This window comes from Maniola hyperantus, chromosome 10 (assembly GCF_902806685.2).
Source record: "Maniola hyperantus chromosome 10, iAphHyp1.2, whole genome shotgun sequence".
Lineage (NCBI taxonomy): Eukaryota > Metazoa > Arthropoda > Insecta > Lepidoptera > Nymphalidae > Maniola > Maniola hyperantus.
The window spans coordinates 12,474,287-12,492,873 of record NC_048545.1 but is presented as its reverse complement, the minus strand read 5'-3'; the positions used below and the strand labels follow the sequence as shown (position 1 = coordinate 12,492,873).

The window sequence follows — 18,587 nt, the reverse complement described above, 5'->3', positions numbered from 1 at the left end:
TTGTAATAGTTTAGAAAGGCAACCCGTATAAAGGACTGGCCTTTATACGGTAATATTAACCATAAAATTAAATAAAAATTATTAATTATTGTTTGAACATGCCAAGTTTCTGTAATCAGTTTTAACTAACAAGCATAATGCATTTAGAGATGCACGAATAACATGTTTTTATCTGATAAATTATTATGTAGAACAGCAATCAGTCTACGTTAGCCTACGTATTGTTATACAAGCAACGTAAATCTAAGGTTTTTTAATGAAGTACTAGATAATGCTCTAAAATGGTTAATTTTTTTACTAATATAAAAAACCAACTTGGTTATTTTGGGGATAGCACCAATTTGCATGGGATCCAAAATGTTTTTTCGATGTCTCGTATACCTTATTTCAAAAGGTAGGCATACCTACTTATCTAGATATCATTATTGTTTAAACATTAATTCAATTATCATAAGTATTATCGAAGTATCATTAAATTAACTATAATTAAATACCTATGTAGGTATATATTATAATATTAAAGATATTATTAAATATCACTTGCTTTAACGGTGAAAAAAAAACATTGTCAGGAAAACTACATGCAGGTGCAGCAGCCTGAGAGTTTTAAATAATGTTCTCAAAGCTATGTGAAGTCTGCTAATCCGTACTTGACCAGCGTGGCGGACTATGGCCTAAGCCCTTCTCATTCTGAGAGGAGACCTAGCCCAGTAGTGAGCCGGCGATGGGTTGACCATGATGATGATTTGTAAACTTATGATTCAGAGAATTATTGGCTTTACATTATTCCACACGATGTTCAATTGGATATTTCGCCATTCATTTTCGTTTTAGGTTATTCTGGTCAGGCATATTAATGTCGTGCTGCTACGGTGCCGGCTCGGTCCTGCAGTCATCACTCAAGCTGTTCTCCACAGGCGTAGCTTCCTACTCCGTTGAGACAAACTACTTGGATTGGGAGACTCCCTTCCCGGCAGTGACGGTTTGTGATGCCTCAATGGACAGTAGCCAGATTCTGAAGTATTTGAAACAGTAAGTACGGCGTACGTAAACTGAGTATACTCAGAAGATTATTTACCCTCATCATCGTGGTCAACCCATCACCTGTCCACTATTGAGCACGAGTCTTCTAACAGAAAAAGAAGCCATAGTCTGCCACACTGGCCAAGTACGAATTTCACATGCCTTCCAGAATATAATGGAGAACTTTAGGTATGCAAGTTTCCTCACGGTGTTTTCCTTTACCATTAAAGTAAGTGATATTTGATTGCCTAAAACGCACATAGCTGCGAAAAATTAGAGTTTCGGGATCGAACTCTGACCTCTCGAATAGGAGGCGGACGTCTTAACCACTAGGCTATCACGGCTCCTCGTCGGTCTAGTCGCTAGGTTATTCAATGCTGTGGAGTTTGGGAAGTTCAGGAAATTCTCGGTTACGGCCTACATAAAAATTGCGGTATAAGTTAGCCCTTCACTGCAATCTTATCTGGTGGTAAGTTATGATGCAGTCCAAGATTGAAGCTTAGTAAACCTTCGTGATATTTCGCTGTCACAGAGAAGACTTGTTAAACATTCTTTATGATGATTATTGAAAAAAAAAGCTGTCTAACTTGAAAGGGGTATGGGGCAGTTTTATTAAGAAAATTCTATCGATTTCTACATACCTACCTATTACCGGAACGCTTAATCGATGATGTTAGATGTCCTTACGCAAGTTATACCAAATAGGTATAAAGTATAGTAATGAGGTAAAGCACGCCTACCTTCCTCTTCTTTTGAAGGATTATTAGCCTGATTTTGAATACTCACAAATATATACCTATTCCTTAAACTCCTTTTGTACCTATACAGGCATAAGAAACCGATAGGCTTCAGCCAGTTTTATAGGGACGTCGCCTACTGGAACTCCAGGTATTGCAAGGCCTGCGGCGCCTGTACAAACAAGACGTGTGAAGAAAACTTCGACCACGGAGTTAAGGAGATCAGATACAAGTGCTCGGATTTGTTGACCGACTGCTGGTGGGGAGGGAAGCATTTCAGATGCTGTGACATGTTAGTTTTTTTCTATTTTGGATAATTTTGCGCTTGAGACTGATCACATCAGTGGCTATGTAATTTACTTTTACACACAAATATGGACATATTATACAACTTACAAGTAGGTACGCTAATTAAAATGTGTTTCAAGGAACTACAAGCTTATTTTAGTTCTCTGAAACACATTATTATTTAACCATTGTTTTAGATTTCATCCAGTGCTAACAGAATTTGGTGAATGTTACGTCTTCAATTCTGCTCTCCTGGGCAATGAGAGTGTACTTACTGTGAATAGAGTGATTGGTCTTCCCGATTTACTCTTCACCGCAAACAAGACAATAGATGTAAGTTTTTCACTTAATTTAATTTATTTTACACTTATGTAGTAAGTACATAGCGCTAATACATAGTTAAATTTTAAATGGTAAATAGAAGTAAATAGCAAATAAAATAGCAGCAAGGGACAAGGCCCTGGCGCTCAGCCTTGATATCGCAAAAGCCTTTGATAGGGTTTGGCATAGGGCACTTCTATCGAAACTACCATCCTACGGACTACCCGTGAAGCTGTGTAATTGGGACGCTAGCTTTCTTGATGGACGCAGCATCAAAGTTGTTGTGGACGGTTTTTACTCTGAACTTAAGCCCACCAAAGCTATAGCGTCCCACAGGGCTTAGTATTATCACCCACGCTGTTCATCCTGCATATCAATGGTATGTTTCATGGCAGCAACATCCATTGCTGTGCGGATGAGACCTTTAAAGAGGGCGTCACCCGTACGGTGACGCCCTCTTTAAAGGTCATGCACAGCTTTCTCGTGCAGTGCTGGAGGAGTGTAGAACCAGACTTGTGTCTGACATAGAAATTTACCTTGGTAAAGTTTCAGAATGGGGTACATAAAACCTATAGGTAACTTGCAGTTTGCAGGATATTGCTTTATGTGGTCGTGTCGTCATAATATACTAAATGGCCTAGAGTTGAGTAATTTCAATTGCCCGTGTAAGTACACCTTTGGTGGTGTGCTCCTTACCCAAAGTTCCCTACAAGAAAGAACGGAATTACTTAGGTATGTAATACATAATATATTTTGTACTTCAGGTGACAGTACACGCTCCTGATGACACTATTTCCATTATTTTTGAAAATATCTGCGGTGGCAATTGCAAGATAAATTTTGTTAGCGATTTTGAAGCTATTTTGAAAGTAAGGAATTTTGCACAAAAATTATGATGTTCTTATTAAAAGTGCAGGCACCATTCTACAACCCAAACATCAAGTCCCCAGCTCATTCAATCATTATCACTATTATGATCAACCCATCACCGGCTCACTACTAAGAACTGGTCTCATCTCTTAGAAGGGTTTGGCCACAGTCTGAGATACTAGCCAAATGCAGATATTGAGAACATTATTGAGAACTCTCAAGCATGCAGGTTCCTCACGACAATTTTCCTCACCGTAAAAGCAAGCGATATTTAATTGCTTAAAACGTAGAGAAAACGTAGGTACACTGAAAATATAGAGGCCTGGGATCGGATCTCCGACCGCCGATATAGGAGGCGATGTCTTTTACCACTAGGCACTAGGCTAAGCTATCAACGCTTGTTATCCCATTCAATAGCTCAATGTAAATTAAAAACTTTCCTAGACCCAACGGGGGTTACGGTTCAGACTTCAGAGCAACTTATCGATATATAACAAGACGCGGTTTTCTCTCATGGAGCCTTTATATAGGACCTACTTATGTTTTCACGCAAGCTTCACTCTAATCAGTGCAATCTACACACTATACCTATCTTATAATAATATGCTGGATTTTCAGGGTTCCGTACCTCAAAAGGAAAAAAGGAACCCTTAAAGGATCACTTTTCTGTCTGTCTGTCTGTCTGTCCGTCTGTCTGTCTGTCAAGTAAACCTAAAGGGTACTTCCCGTTGACCTAGGAATCATGAGGTTTGGCAGGTAGGTATGTTTTATAGCACAAGTAAAGGAAAAATCCAAATAACGGGAATTGGTGGTTCCTTACATCACAAGAAAAAATAAATGTGCTTATATGAACAAATATTGGTATTTCAACTTTCAAAGTAAGATTACCAACCAACCAAGTATCATCATATGAAAAGGCTTTACTTGTACATTCTAAACCAGAATTTTATTTATTTTTATGCATAATTGTTTTTGATTTATCGTGCAAAATGTCGAAAAACTACGACTGTAGTACGGAACCCTCAGTCGCGCGTCTGACTTGCACTTGGCCGGTTTTTTTGTTCAGGTAGAGCAAACAGTAAACGACCCATCAGTAGCATCTCTGCCGACCGCAATGCGAGGTTGCCTGTTCAAGGAGGAGCGGCCCTCGTTCAAGGGGTGGCCCTTCCAGCAGTATACCTACAGCGCTTGTCTGCTATTCTGCAGGCACCTGGCACAGACCTCAGTCTGCAACTGTACACATCACTTCTTAGACAACATAATATGTGGGCAGAGCTAAGTACTTAGATACTAACGACGGATAGGTGACATCTTTGCTGTGTCTATGTGAAGTTTCCTCCTCAAGAAGGAACAGCCCTCGATCGACGGGTGGATCTTCCAGCAGTGACTTGCCACCAGGTCTGATTGCAGCCAAGCGCTGGTCTATAAATTAAAAAAAAAGAGTACAGCACCTGCCTGCTACACTACAGACATCTGACACATCATATATTAACAGTTTTTACCTCTAAAGTTTTTATACGTCGTCCTACTGGAACGCTAAACTTGCTGGAAGCTTGGCAGACGTTTTTCCTGTTACAGTCGGGTAGAGTAGAACTAGCCTTGGCTGAAGCCTCCCACAAGGCCAAGACCAGAAACAATTAAGAAATTATAAATTCCGCAGGGGCTATTTGGGAATTTATATAGAATCTGAGCCAGTCCACTGAGAGAGCGCCACGAGATCGTCAGGGAGTGTATTCTATAATTTTTAATACCTTTTTTGTAGTTGGGACTCCGGCTTGCAACATAATGGGACTAAAATGTTTGGATGAAAATAAAAGTAAGTGCACTTTCACTTCACTACCCCAACAATCAACATAATATGTTAAAACAAAGTCCCCTTACCACGTTTGTCCTACGCACTAATCTCATATGCTACGAAGTTTGTCTACAACGACTTTCAAAGATTCAATTTAATCGGATGAAGGTGCACGAACGTACAGTATACGATCGCACACACAAACACGATGTAATTTTAAAATATAATTTTTAAATGCTTTCAGACAACATGAATGAATATCCGTGCGACTGCCCCACCGCATGCGATGAGACCCAATACAAGGCCATTAATGTTTTTCTCAAGTGAGTAAAAGTGATAAAAGCTTTCAAAGTATAATATTTAACTTTATCATAAAACTTAATTTTTTTATCCATACTAATATTATAAATGCGAAAGTGTGTCTGTCTGCTAGGTTTTCACGGTCCATCCTGTTTTCAATTTTCAATGTAAAATAACTATACCAAGTGGGGTATCAAATGAAAAAAAGGGCTTTACCTGTATATTCTAAAACAGATTTTTATTTATTTTTATGCATAATGGTTTTTGATTTATGGGTCAAAATGTCGAAAAAAATACCTTAATAAGGAACCCTCGGTGCGCGATTCTGACTCGCACTTGGCCGGTTTTTTATTTACAGACGTCTGCCTAGAACGCCGGATATGATGAAAAGAGGAACCCGGGGGAGGATACGCTTTGCGTACCTCCCATCCTTGAGGATACGAAGAATGGCTATCAAAGAAACTCTGGGACTTGTTGGTTAGTACTAATGGTAGATTCACCAGATGATTCGAAGGCACGTTATAAAAATACGAATAAAAACTTTTCTATTTCTAAGGATACACAGTGTGTGCTACTACGCTAAAAAACCTCTAAACCATCTTCACATCACCCATATTATAAATGCGAAAGTGTGTTTGTTGTTGGTTTGTCGAACTTCCGGCCTCCCGAATAAGAGGCGGACGTCCTAACCACTAGGCTACCACGTCTCTGGTAGTAAATTATGATCTGGCAGGGAAATATTGATTTTTTCGTACTAACAAGATCAATATGGAGGAATGTATTTTTTCCAGTGGACATCGGAGGAATAGGCGGAGTGTTCTTCGGGGCCTCCCTTCTAAGCATTATCGAGCTGGTGTACCTCTTCTGTATCCGCCGAAATTGATTCTTATCAGAAGATGAAACTGTTTCTAAACTTTCGCACTGTAGAGCTACTTCCACCAGGAATGGGAAAGGGAAATGTTACAGTTCTTGCTACTCACGAAGTCGAACTTTACTTGTGGCTACGTCGTTTACATGGGCATTGCCCGTCGGATCAATCAATCGAGAACTGAGACGAGAACTGACTCGTCAATGCTCGTCGGTCAACCTTTCATTTTGCGGGCTGTGTAAGAGCGATACGACCACGGTTGCCAGAAATAGTATCCAAATCGAGGACAAGTCTTTCTTTTCCCAAATTATCCTTCTATCCTCACGAACGACCTACATTACATCAAATGTCACGCGTAGGTAGGTACCACATCACTTAGAGCTTCGACCTAAAAGTAACACGCACGCACCCCGCTATGAGGTACCTATTGACACGGTTGTAAACATTGCTGTCACTCTATCTCTTAAAAAACCGGCTAAGTGTTTTCCGGCCGGACAATCGTGTTTTATCGACATTTTGCACGATAAATCAAAAATATTATTTATTAAAAAAAATTTACAAAAAAAATAAAAACCGACTTCGTTACACAAACACTAAAAATTGAAAAATAATTTAATTTATTACCGAATATATTATGTATACAAGAGTTAATATAGTTCCATAATAATACTTTTTGGTGCCGGTGCCAATTAGCTTTAGCTGCGCGAATCGTCTAGACTTCATATTTTTATGGGACTCCACAATGGCACCTCATGGGCACCGACCCCAAAAAATATTATTATGGAACTATATTAACTCTTGTATACATAATATATTCGGTAAAAAATTAAATTATTTTTCAAAGAACTACTAACTGATTTTATAATATCCAATTTACTTTCAATTTAAAGTTTGATCCCACCAGCCACCTGAGGTATACTTAGGTAGATTTAGAGAAGTTTGTCAGGAGTGTAGAGCACAGAGTAGAGTATAAAAATAAACTAATAATCGAATAGGTACGCAAAATATAAATAAATAACTAAATTCACATCAGTATTTTAGTTTTAATTTAATGTTGTTTTTTTAGATTTAAGTTTATTTAATAGAATAATTGTAATACTATCTACTTAATTAAATAAAATAAAAACTATTTAAACAACTAAATAATAAATTCTTAAACTTACCTACCTGATATTAATTTTATTAGTCACAAAACTTAGTACAGTACCCGGCAAGAAATATTACCTTAATCACGAAGGTAAGTTTAGTAAGTAAGATATAGCGGTTTCGTAGAGCATTATCTCTGTCGTTGAGATCGACATAAAAGTCACATAGGTATGAGTGACAGAGACAACGCTCTACGAAGTCGAAACCTCTTTCAAATGGTCGATGTACAATATTTCTTGCCGGCTACTGTATTTTCTTAAACTTACCTTCGTGATCTGTGGCGTTTATTAAAACTTACCTGTTTACCTGACATTAAAAATTAGGTAATTTTTAAAACTTACTTTTACACAAAGTTAATGCAAATCATTTTTTAAATAGCATTAACTTTCTGTGCGTACTGTCTTGCACTGACTTACCTGAGGTAGTTAGCCTGAACAAAGTAGAAAAGAAAGTTAGAAGAGATTCAGCGCCTTCCCCGCAGTATCTCTTCACCGTTGGGTATTTGATTGATAGGAACTTGTCCCACGCTTGGGAATGTAACAGTTCTTTTAGTATTTCTATTCTTCTCTCTCCGTCTATCATGTCCATGCCACTTTCTACGCGCTGCGCGAACCATTCTCTTTCTGCTTCTGTCTGAAACAATACTCCATTGCTTAAAGCGTTATTTGACTCAAACTCGCGGACTTAAAGATTTCTATGTTAACCTTTGCGCCTGTATAACTTTAAAACTATTTACGCATTAAATACTTATTCAAATGTGAACCAAGCTACTAAGTAGTAAGTTATGTATTAAGAGCGCCACCTCGCCAACAAACTGGCCAGTTTGGCGAGATAGATGTAGGAAACTCTGTAAAATTAATATGAATAAATAAATTAAAAAAAAAAAAAAAAAAAAACGAAAGTGGAAAGTAATTTTATACACCTTTGTTACCTGTTATCTCCCAAAGCCACCATGACCCAAACAAACTAGCTGAAAGTTCCTTCCTGTGTTGGGGACAATACGCAGAAAACATTTCAGCTTGTATAAAATAACGAAGGTATGGCATGCGCTGGCTCTTTCTCTGTACGTTTGTTAGGAGCGCATTACGGATATAACATGCTAACTGTAATTAATCACGTTAATTAACCTTAATAACCCGAGCTTACCTCTAAGTAAGAGAATTCGTAGGAAATCGGCCCGCAATAAATTCCCTCTAATTTCTCGCGCAGATTGTACGCAGTCTGTTTTCCATTGTGGCCGTACAATAGACCCGAGTCCACGACGTCATCACCCGATAGCCCGTATCTTGATAAATCGAGCTCCTTGATGCTTCTGGAAATACAAAATCAGTACCTACCCTTATTATAAATGCGAAAGAGTGTTTGTTTGTTGGTTTGTCCTTCAATCACGTCGCATAGGTGCAACGGATTGACGTGACTTTTTGCATGGGTATAGATAAAGACCTGGAGAGTGACATAGGCTACTTTTAATCCCGGAAAATCAAACCTAATTCCACGCGGACGAAGTCGCGGGCATCAGTTATTCTAAATATATAAAAGGAAAAGCTGACTAACTGACTGATCTATCTACTAATATTAGCTAAACTAATATTAGCTATGCTAAACTAATAAGTCCCTCTAAGTAACCGTAAAGCTTGTGCTAGGAGTAGGTACGACAATAATGCAACGGGCGGGGTTTGAACCGCCGACCTTTCGGAATTCAGTCCGCTCCTCAACCGTTGATCTATTGAGGCTCATGATGATATGATACTATACCTGGTCTCCTTTCTATAGTCAACGTTATCAATGTTAGCTCGCAGGTGGCCGTAAGTGCGATACGCGTTGACTAGCTGCTGCGCCCGGCAGTTCTCGTAACGGGCCGACAACACTTCTTCTGGTACATCTAAAACAATCCTACTTATAATATTATAAACTAGCTTTATGGCCGCGGCTTGGTCCGCGTGGACTACACAAATTTCAAACCCCTACGTTATCCCCTTAAGGGTTGAATTTTCAAAAATCCTTTATTAGCGGATGTCTAGTTTATAATAGCTACATGCCGAGTTTCAGCCCGATGCGTCCAGTAGTTTGAGCTATGCATTGATACATCAGTAAGTCAGTCAGTCAGTCACTTTTTTCTTATAGGTATAATTTTTTTTTTAAAAGAATATTAGCCAAGTTTATCATGATGACTAACATTCCCCTTTCCCCTCCAACTAAGCGTAAAGCTTGTGCTAGGAGTAGGTACGACAATAGTGCAACGGGTGGGGTTTGAACCGGCGCGGCGACCTTTCAGATATCAGTCCGTTCCTTTAACCGTTGAGCTATTTAGGGGCTAATTAGACACGAAAGTGTTTACAATTAATATGAAATACTTGTTATTAATTGAAATCAGTGTAGTTGAGAATTTATGATATGCACTTAATATATGTTTTATATAGGTATGTCGCAGGAGACCCGTGCTCTGTAGTGAGCCGGCAATGGGTTGATCATGACTAATAAGTTCACAGATTTGACACGGATTGTAGTGTAGATCGTAGATATAATATGACCTTTTTACAAAACGCCCTTTCTCGTATTGTCCTTTCAACAATATCCGAAACATCAGAATCGACGCCTATGTACCTAATCCTATAATTAAGTAGGTAAGTACATGGCAAACAAAATTACGAAGGGTACGCCACGCAAAAACATACTAATCGTAATAAAAATAAGGGGCATATTCGTGCAATTACTGCTTGTAACTGATAATGAGTGATAACAGCTGATAACATACCAAATTCAATTGACTCCCGCGGTCGATGCCCGAACACTCCTACTCCTGAATGGTACTTCAAATATTCCTTCCATCTCATGACCTGTCTCACTCGCACTTTACTGAAACCTATCATGTTTCCTTCTCACTCCTATCAAATTCACAATAGCATTTCAAAAGTCAAAACTCCTTTAATTTCAAGGGCTTCTTAATTTAGAACATAATTCTGCGCGGGAGTTGACTGCTTCGCGATTCGAAACATACTGTCGTATGTTGTTTGAGTGAAAAAGATAGTTATATTTTCAGTGATGATAATATTTGTATCGTATAAGATTCGGTTCAATGGCGTCATACAAATTACAGATATCTTGATAAAATGTTATTGCTTTCGATAACACTTTACGCAAAATGCTGAATACGAAGGTCAAGGTTTTCGAGGAATTACATCTTTGTCACTGATACACGTAGGTACCTACTTCGAATTTTTGTCTGCCACTTTTTGAGTTTTTAATTTTTTTTTTAATTTTTAATCGACGCCAGGTTCATTCTTTTAGTAAACGGGTTTGTACCACACGAGTAGATATCCCCACTCGTGTTTTTGTACTTCTCATCTCGAAAAAACAGAGAGTTCCCACGAGATAATATTCAATAACCCTAAATTCACGCGGGCATCATCTAGTGCGCGACAGGTGGAGATGGCAATAGTAGAGGGGGGGTGACGTCCTGCACACCCGCGCAGCCCCCGCGCTAAACCGGTGCGGGATAGCGCGGGTGCTGCTGCACACCTGCTGGTGTGCGGGCCCCCACCTCGTACTCTGATTGTCATCTCAACCTGTCGAGTACTATATAGATAGTTCTAAATGAGTCTACAGCTATATGTCATGATATGGGTTATTGACCTTACTCAAACACACAAACAATAATACATAGAGGTCAAAGGATGTCTGGTATTAAGTAGGTATCTTATCAATGGCCACCCCTTTGATAGTAACTTTTGCCACTGAAATCTATTCACATAATTAATATTAAGTTCCTAAGTATGAGTTGCCAGAGATCACTTTAGTGATAAGGTCGCCCTTTGTTTTTTTAAAGTGTATCCTGTATTCTTACTCTCCGTAATTTTGTTAACAATAAAGTTGTTTAAATAAATAATAAATTAATTAATTAATCAGACTTTATGTATTACCTTCAAATTGTAATAGTTTAGAAAGGCAACCCGTATAAAGGACTGGCCTTTATACGGTAATATTAACCATAAAATTAAATAAAAATTATTAATTATTGTTTGAACATGCCAAGTTTCTGTAATCAGTTTTAACTAACAAGCATAATGCATTTAGAGATGCACGAATAACATGTTTTTATCTGATAAATTATTATGTAGAACAGCAATCAGTCTACGTTAGCCTACGTATTGTTATACAAGCAACGTAAATCTAAGGTTTTTTAATGAAGTACTAGATAATGCTCTAAAATGGTTAATTTTTTTACTAATATAAAAAACCAACTTGGTTATTTTGGGGATAGCACCAATTTGCATGGGATCCAAAATGTTTTTTCGATGTCTCGTATACCTTATTTCAAAAGGTAGGCATACCTACTTATCTAGATATCATTATTGTTTAAACATTAATTCAATTATCATAAGTATTATCGAAGTATCATTAAATTAACTATAATTAAATACCTATGTAGGTATATATTATAATATTAAAGATATTATTAAATATCACTTGCTTTAACGGTGAAAAAAAAACATTGTCAGGAAAACTACATGCAGGTGCAGCAGCCTGAGAGTTTTAAATAATGTTCTCAAAGCTATGTGAAGTCTGCTAATCCGTACTTGACCAGCGTGGCGGACTATGGCCTAAGCCCTTCTCATTCTGAGAGGAGACCTAGCCCAGTAGTGAGCCGGCGATGGGTTGACCATGATGATGATTTGTAAACTTATGATTCAGAGAATTATTGGCTTTACATTATTCCACACGATGTTCAATTGGATATTTCGCCATTCATTTTCGTTTTAGGTTATTCTGGTCAGGCATATTAATGTCGTGCTGCTACGGTGCCGGCTCGGTCCTGCAGTCATCACTCAAGCTGTTCTCCACAGGCGTAGCTTCCTACTCCGTTGAGACAAACTACTTGGATTGGGAGACTCCCTTCCCGGCAGTGACGGTTTGTGATGCCTCAATGGACAGTAGCCAGATTCTGAAGTATTTGAAACAGTAAGTACGGCGTACGTAAACTGAGTATACTCAGAAGATTATTTACCCTCATCATCGTGGTCAACCCATCACCTGTCCACTATTGAGCACGAGTCTTCTAACAGAAAAAGAAGCCATAGTCTGCCACACTGGCCAAGTACGAATTTCACATGCCTTCCAGAATATAATGGAGAACTTTAGGTATGCAAGTTTCCTCACGGTGTTTTCCTTTACCATTAAAGTAAGTGATATTTGATTGCCTAAAACGCACATAGCTGCGAAAAATTAGAGTTTCGGGATCGAACTCTGACCTCTCGAATAGGAGGCGGACGTCTTAACCACTAGGCTATCACGGCTCCTCGTCGGTCTAGTCGCTAGGTTATTCAATGCTGTGGAGTTTGGGAAGTTCAGGAAATTCTCGGTTACGGCCTACATAAAAATTGCGGTATAAGTTAGCCCTTCACTGCAATCTTATCTGGTGGTAAGTTATGATGCAGTCCAAGATTGAAGCTTAGTAAACCTTCGTGATATTTCGCTGTCACAGAGAAGACTTGTTAAACATTCTTTATGATGATTATTGAAAAAAAAAGCTGTCTAACTTGAAAGGGGTATGGGGCAGTTTTATTAAGAAAATTCTATCGATTTCTACATACCTACCTATTACCGGAACGCTTAATCGATGATGTTAGATGTCCTTACGCAAGTTATACCAAATAGGTATAAAGTATAGTAATGAGGTAAAGCACGCCTACCTTCCTCTTCTTTTGAAGGATTATTAGCCTGATTTTGAATACTCACAAATATATACCTATTCCTTAAACTCCTTTTGTACCTATACAGGCATAAGAAACCGATAGGCTTCAGCCAGTTTTATAGGGACGTCGCCTACTGGAACTCCAGGTATTGCAAGGCCTGCGGCGCCTGTACAAACAAGACGTGTGAAGAAAACTTCGACCACGGAGTTAAGGAGATCAGATACAAGTGCTCGGATTTGTTGACCGACTGCTGGTGGGGAGGGAAGCATTTCAGATGCTGTGACATGTTAGTTTTTTTCTATTTTGGATAATTTTGCGCTTGAGACTGATCACATCAGTGGCTATGTAATTTACTTTTACACACAAATATGGACATATTATACAACTTACAAGTAGGTACGCTAATTAAAATGTGTTTCAAGGAACTACAAGCTTATTTTAGTTCTCTGAAACACATTATTATTTAACCATTGTTTTAGATTTCATCCAGTGCTAACAGAATTTGGTGAATGTTACGTCTTCAATTCTGCTCTCCTGGGCAATGAGAGTGTACTTACTGTGAATAGAGTGATTGGTCTTCCCGATTTACTCTTCACCGCAAACAAGACAATAGATGTAAGTTTTTCACTTAATTTAATTTATTTTACACTTATGTAGTAAGTACATAGCGCTAATACATAGTTAAATTTTAAATGGTAAATAGAAGTAAATAGCAAATAAAATAGCAGCAAGGGACAAGGCCCTGGCGCTCAGCCTTGATATCGCAAAAGCCTTTGATAGGGTTTGGCATAGGGCACTTCTATCGAAACTACCATCCTACGGACTACCCGTGAAGCTGTGTAATTGGGACGCTAGCTTTCTTGATGGACGCAGCATCAAAGTTGTTGTGGACGGTTTTTACTCTGAACTTAAGCCCACCAAAGCTATAGCGTCCCACAGGGCTTAGTATTATCACCCACGCTGTTCATCCTGCATATCAATGGTATGTTTCATGGCAGCAACATCCATTGCTGTGCGGATGAGACCTTTAAAGAGGGCGTCACCCGTACGGTGACGCCCTCTTTAAAGGTCATGCACAGCTTTCTCGTGCAGTGCTGGAGGAGTGTAGAACCAGACTTGTGTCTGACATAGAAATTTACCTTGGTAAAGTTTCAGAATGGGGTACATAAAACCTATAGGTAACTTGCAGTTTGCAGGATATTGCTTTATGTGGTCGTGTCGTCATAATATACTAAATGGCCTAGAGTTGAGTAATTTCAATTGCCCGTGTAAGTACACCTTTGGTGGTGTGCTCCTTACCCAAAGTTCCCTACAAGAAAGAACGGAATTACTTAGGTATGTAATACATAATATATTTTGTACTTCAGGTGACAGTACACGCTCCTGATGACACTATTTCCATTATTTTTGAAAATATCTGCGGTGGCAATTGCAAGATAAATTTTGTTAGCGATTTTGAAGCTATTTTGAAAGTAAGGAATTTTGCACAAAAATTATGATGTTCTTATTAAAAGTGCAGGCACCATTCTACAACCCAAACATCAAGTCCCCAGCTCATTCAATCATTATCACTATTATGATCAACCCATCACCGGCTCACTACTAAGAACTGGTCTCATCTCTTAGAAGGGTTTGGCCACAGTCTGAGATACTAGCCAAATGCAGATATTGAGAACATTATTGAGAACTCTCAAGCATGCAGGTTCCTCACGACAATTTTCCTCACCGTAAAAGCAAGCGATATTTAATTGCTTAAAACGTAGAGAAAACGTAGGTACACTGAAAATATAGAGGCCTGGGATCGGATCTCCGACCGCCGATATAGGAGGCGATGTCTTTTACCACTAGGCACTAGGCTAAGCTATCAACGCTTGTTATCCCATTCAATAGCTCAATGTAAATTAAAAACTTTCCTAGACCCAACGGGGGTTACGGTTCAGACTTCAGAGCAACTTATCGATATATAACAAGACGCGGTTTTCTCTCATGGAGCCTTTATATAGGACCTACTTATGTTTTCACGCAAGCTTCACTCTAATCAGTGCAATCTACACACTATACCTATCTTATAATAATATGCTGGATTTTCAGGGTTCCGTACCTCAAAAGGAAAAAAGGAACCCTTAAAGGATCACTTTTCTGTCTGTCTGTCTGTCTGTCCGTCTGTCTGTCTGTCAAGTAAACCTAAAGGGTACTTCCCGTTGACCTAGGAATCATGAGGTTTGGCAGGTAGGTATGTTTTATAGCACAAGTAAAGGAAAAATCCAAATAACGGGAATTGGTGGTTCCTTACATCACAAGAAAAAATAAATGTGCTTATATGAACAAATATTGGTATTTCAACTTTCAAAGTAAGATTACCAACCAACCAAGTATCATCATATGAAAAGGCTTTACTTGTACATTCTAAACCAGAATTTTATTTATTTTTATGCATAATTGTTTTTGATTTATCGTGCAAAATGTCGAAAAACTACGACTGTAGTACGGAACCCTCAGTCGCGCGTCTGACTTGCACTTGGCCGGTTTTTTTGTTCAGGTAGAGCAAACAGTAAACGACCCATCAGTAGCATCTCTGCCGACCGCAATGCGAGGTTGCCTGTTCAAGGAGGAGCGGCCCTCGTTCAAGGGGTGGCCCTTCCAGCAGTATACCTACAGCGCTTGTCTGCTATTCTGCAGGCACCTGGCACAGACCTCAGTCTGCAACTGTACACATCACTTCTTAGACAACATAATATGTGGGCAGAGCTAAGTACTTAGATACTAACGACGGATAGGTGACATCTTTGCTGTGTCTATGTGAAGTTTCCTCCTCAAGAAGGAACAGCCCTCGATCGACGGGTGGATCTTCCAGCAGTGACTTGCCACCAGGTCTGATTGCAGCCAAGCGCTGGTCTATAAATTAAAAAAAAAGAGTACAGCACCTGCCTGCTACACTACAGACATCTGACACATCATATATTAACAGTTTTTACCTCTAAAGTTTTTATACGTCGTCCTACTGGAACGCTAAACTTGCTGGAAGCTTGGCAGACGTTTTTCCTGTTACAGTCGGGTAGAGTAGAACTAGCCTTGGCTGAAGCCTCCCACAAGGCCAAGACCAGAAACAATTAAGAAATTATAAATTCCGCAGGGGCTATTTGGGAATTTATATAGAATCTGAGCCAGTCCACTGAGAGAGCGCCACGAGATCGTCAGGGAGTGTATTCTATAATTTTTAATACCTTTTTTGTAGTTGGGACTCCGGCTTGCAACATAATGGGACTAAAATGTTTGGATGAAAATAAAAGTAAGTGCACTTTCACTTCACTACCCCAACAATCAACATAATATGTTAAAACAAAGTCCCCTTACCACGTTTGTCCTACGCACTAATCTCATATGCTACGAAGTTTGTCTACAACGACTTTCAAAGATTCAATTTAATCGGATGAAGGTGCACGAACGTACAGTATACGATCGCACACACAAACACGATGTAATTTTAAAATATAATTTTTAAATGCTTTCAGACAACATGAATGAATATCCGTGCGACTGCCCCACCGCATGCGATGAGACCCAATACAAGGCCATTAATGTTTTTCTCAAGTGAGTAAAAGTGATAAAAGCTTTCAAAGTATAATATTTAACTTTATCATAAAACTTAATTTTTTTATCCATACTAATATTATAAATGCGAAAGTGTGTCTGTCTGCTAGGTTTTCACGGTCCATCCTGTTTTCAATTTTCAATGTAAAATAACTATACCAAGTGGGGTATCAAATGAAAAAAAGGGCTTTACCTGTATATTCTAAAACAGATTTTTATTTATTTTTATGCATAATGGTTTTTGATTTATGGGTCAAAATGTCGAAAAAAATACCTTAATAAGGAACCCTCGGTGCGCGATTCTGACTCGCACTTGGCCGGTTTTTTATTTACAGACGTCTGCCTAGAACGCCGGATATGATGAAAAGAGGAACCCGGGGGAGGATACGCTTTGCGTACCTCCCATCCTTGAGGATACGAAGAATGGCTATCAAAGAAACTCTGGGACTTGTTGGTTAGTACTAATGGTAGATTCACCAGATGATTCGAAGGCACGTTATAAAAATACGAATAAAAACTTTTCTATTTCTAAGGATACACAGTGTGTGCTACTACGCTAAAAAACCTCTAAACCATCTTCACATCACCCATATTATAAATGCGAAAGTGTGTTTGTTGTTGGTTTGTCGAACTTCCGGCCTCCCGAATAAGAGGCGGACGTCCTAACCACTAGGCTACCACGTCTCTGGTAGTAAATTATGATCTGGCAGGGAAATATTGATTTTTTCGTACTAACAAGATCAATATGGAGGAATGTATTTTTTCCAGTGGACATCGGAGGAATAGGCGGAGTGTTCTTCGGGGCCTCCCTTCTAAGCATTATCGAGCTGGTGTACCTCTTCTGTATCCGCCGAAATTGATTCTTATCAGAAGATGAAACTGTTTCTAAACTTTCGCACTGTAGAGCTACTTCCACCAGGAATGGGAAAGGGAAATGTTACAGTTCTTGCTACTCACGAAGTCGAACTTTACTTGTGGCTACGTCGTTTACATGGGCATTGCCCGTCGGATCAATCAATCGAGAACTGAGACGAGAACTGACTCGTCAATGCTCGTCGGTCAACCTTTCATTTTGCGGGCTGTGTAAGAGCGATACGACCACGGTTGCCAGAAATAGTATCCAAATCGAGGACAAGTCTTTCTTTTCCCAAATTATCCTTCTATCCTCACGAACGACCTACATTACATCAAATGTCACGCGTAGGTAGGTACCACATCACTTAGAGCTTCGACCTAAAAGTAACACGCACGCACCCCGCTATGAGGTACCTATTGACACGGTTGTAAACATTGCTGTCACTCTATCTCTTAAAAAACCGGCTAAGTGTTTTCCGGCCGGACAATCGTGTTTTATCGACATTTTGCACGATAAATCAAAAATATTATTTATTAAAAAAAATTTACAAAAAAAATAAAAACCGACTTCGTTACACAAACACTAAAAATTGAAAAATAATTTAATTTATTACCGAATATATTATGTATACAAGAGTTAATATAGTTCCATAATAATACTTTTTGGTGCCGGTGCCAATTAGCTTTAGCTGCGCGAATCGTCTAGACTTCATATTTTTATGGGACTCCACAATGGCACCTCATGGGCACCGACCCCAAAAAATATTATTATGGAACTATATTAACTCTTGTATACATAATATATTCGGTAAAAAATTAAATTATTTTTCAATTTTTAGTGTTTGTGTAACGAAGTCGGTTTTTATTTTTTTTGTAAAAATTTTTTATTTCACAATTTTTAGTGGCCCCATGGAATTATGCTATGACTGGTTAAAAATCTACTGTTTACTAAGCTATTACACTGATCGCGAGCAATTTACTCTTATTCGTTGAGGAGTTCCAGTATCTATCTTCGAAGATGTTCATCAGATCTTCACCAAATTGAAATGGGACCAACTTTGAAGTATACCCTTTCAAACAAAAAATTAATTTTCAAAATC

At 38.8% G+C, this 18,587-nt stretch overlaps 3 protein-coding genes across 3 annotated transcripts; 2 read left to right on the top strand and 1 right to left on the bottom strand.

The window, feature by feature from the left end:
- The first annotated feature begins 281 nt into the window (after nt 1-281).
- On the top strand, nt 282-6,731 carry LOC138402927 (sodium channel protein Nach-like). The gene is made up of 11 exons (XM_069501472.1): nt 282-394; nt 835-1,032; nt 1,852-2,052; nt 2,246-2,381; nt 3,134-3,238; nt 4,306-4,513; nt 4,585-4,637; nt 4,923-5,055; nt 5,279-5,357; nt 5,693-5,811; nt 6,126-6,731. The coding sequence occupies exons 1-11, from the start codon at nt 282-284 to the stop codon at nt 6,215-6,217; spliced, it is 1,437 nt and encodes a 478-aa protein (XP_069357573.1). The 3' UTR covers nt 6,218-6,731.
- A 950-nt stretch (nt 6,732-7,681) lies between these two features.
- Nucleotides 7,682-10,345, bottom strand: LOC117986145 (probable 2-oxoadipate dehydrogenase complex component E1 homolog). The gene is made up of 4 exons (XM_034972983.2): nt 10,104-10,345; nt 9,104-9,230; nt 8,495-8,660; nt 7,682-7,981 (listed from the first exon to the last, which is right to left on the bottom strand). The coding sequence occupies exons 1-4, from the start codon at nt 10,216-10,218 to the stop codon at nt 7,712-7,714; spliced, it is 678 nt and encodes a 225-aa protein (XP_034828874.2). The 5' UTR covers nt 10,219-10,345; the 3' UTR covers nt 7,682-7,711.
- Nucleotides 10,346-11,556: 1,211 nt separating this feature from the next.
- LOC117986144 (sodium channel protein Nach-like) lies at nt 11,557-18,006 on the top strand. The gene is made up of 11 exons (XM_069501471.1): nt 11,557-11,669; nt 12,110-12,307; nt 13,127-13,327; nt 13,521-13,656; nt 14,409-14,513; nt 15,581-15,788; nt 15,860-15,912; nt 16,198-16,330; nt 16,554-16,632; nt 16,968-17,086; nt 17,401-18,006. The coding sequence occupies exons 1-11, from the start codon at nt 11,557-11,559 to the stop codon at nt 17,490-17,492; spliced, it is 1,437 nt and encodes a 478-aa protein (XP_069357572.1). The 3' UTR covers nt 17,493-18,006.
- The last annotated feature ends 581 nt before the right edge of the window (nt 18,007-18,587 follow it).

Bases quoted from the DNA above. Each gene is read 5' to 3' on its own strand.
- LOC138402927 (XM_069501472.1), top strand. From the start codon at position 282: ATGGTTAATTTTTTTACTAATATAAAAAACCAACTTGGTTATTTTGGG. The intron at 395-834 runs GTAGGCATACCT...TTTTCGTTTTAG, and splicing joins CGTATACCTTATTTCAAAAG to GTTATTCTGGTCAGGCATAT. The intron at 5,812-6,125 runs GTTAGTACTAAT...TATTTTTTCCAG, and splicing joins AGAAACTCTGGGACTTGTTG to TGGACATCGGAGGAATAGGC.
- LOC117986145 (XM_034972983.2), bottom strand. From the start codon at position 10,218: ATGATAGGTTTCAGTAAAGTGCGAGTGAGACAGGTCATGAGATGGAAG. The intron at 9,231-10,103 runs GTATGTTATCAG...GGATTGTTTTAG, and splicing joins GCGGGAGTCAATTGAATTTG to ATGTACCAGAAGAAGTGTTG. The intron at 8,661-9,103 runs GTATAGTATCAT...TTGTATTTCCAG, and splicing joins GACTATAGAAAGGAGACCAG to AAGCATCAAGGAGCTCGATT.
- LOC117986144 (XM_069501471.1), top strand. From the start codon at position 11,557: ATGGTTAATTTTTTTACTAATATAAAAAACCAACTTGGTTATTTTGGG. The intron at 11,670-12,109 runs GTAGGCATACCT...TTTTCGTTTTAG, and splicing joins CGTATACCTTATTTCAAAAG to GTTATTCTGGTCAGGCATAT. The intron at 14,514-15,580 runs GTAAGGAATTTT...TTTTTTGTTCAG, and splicing joins ATTTTGAAGCTATTTTGAAA to GTAGAGCAAACAGTAAACGA.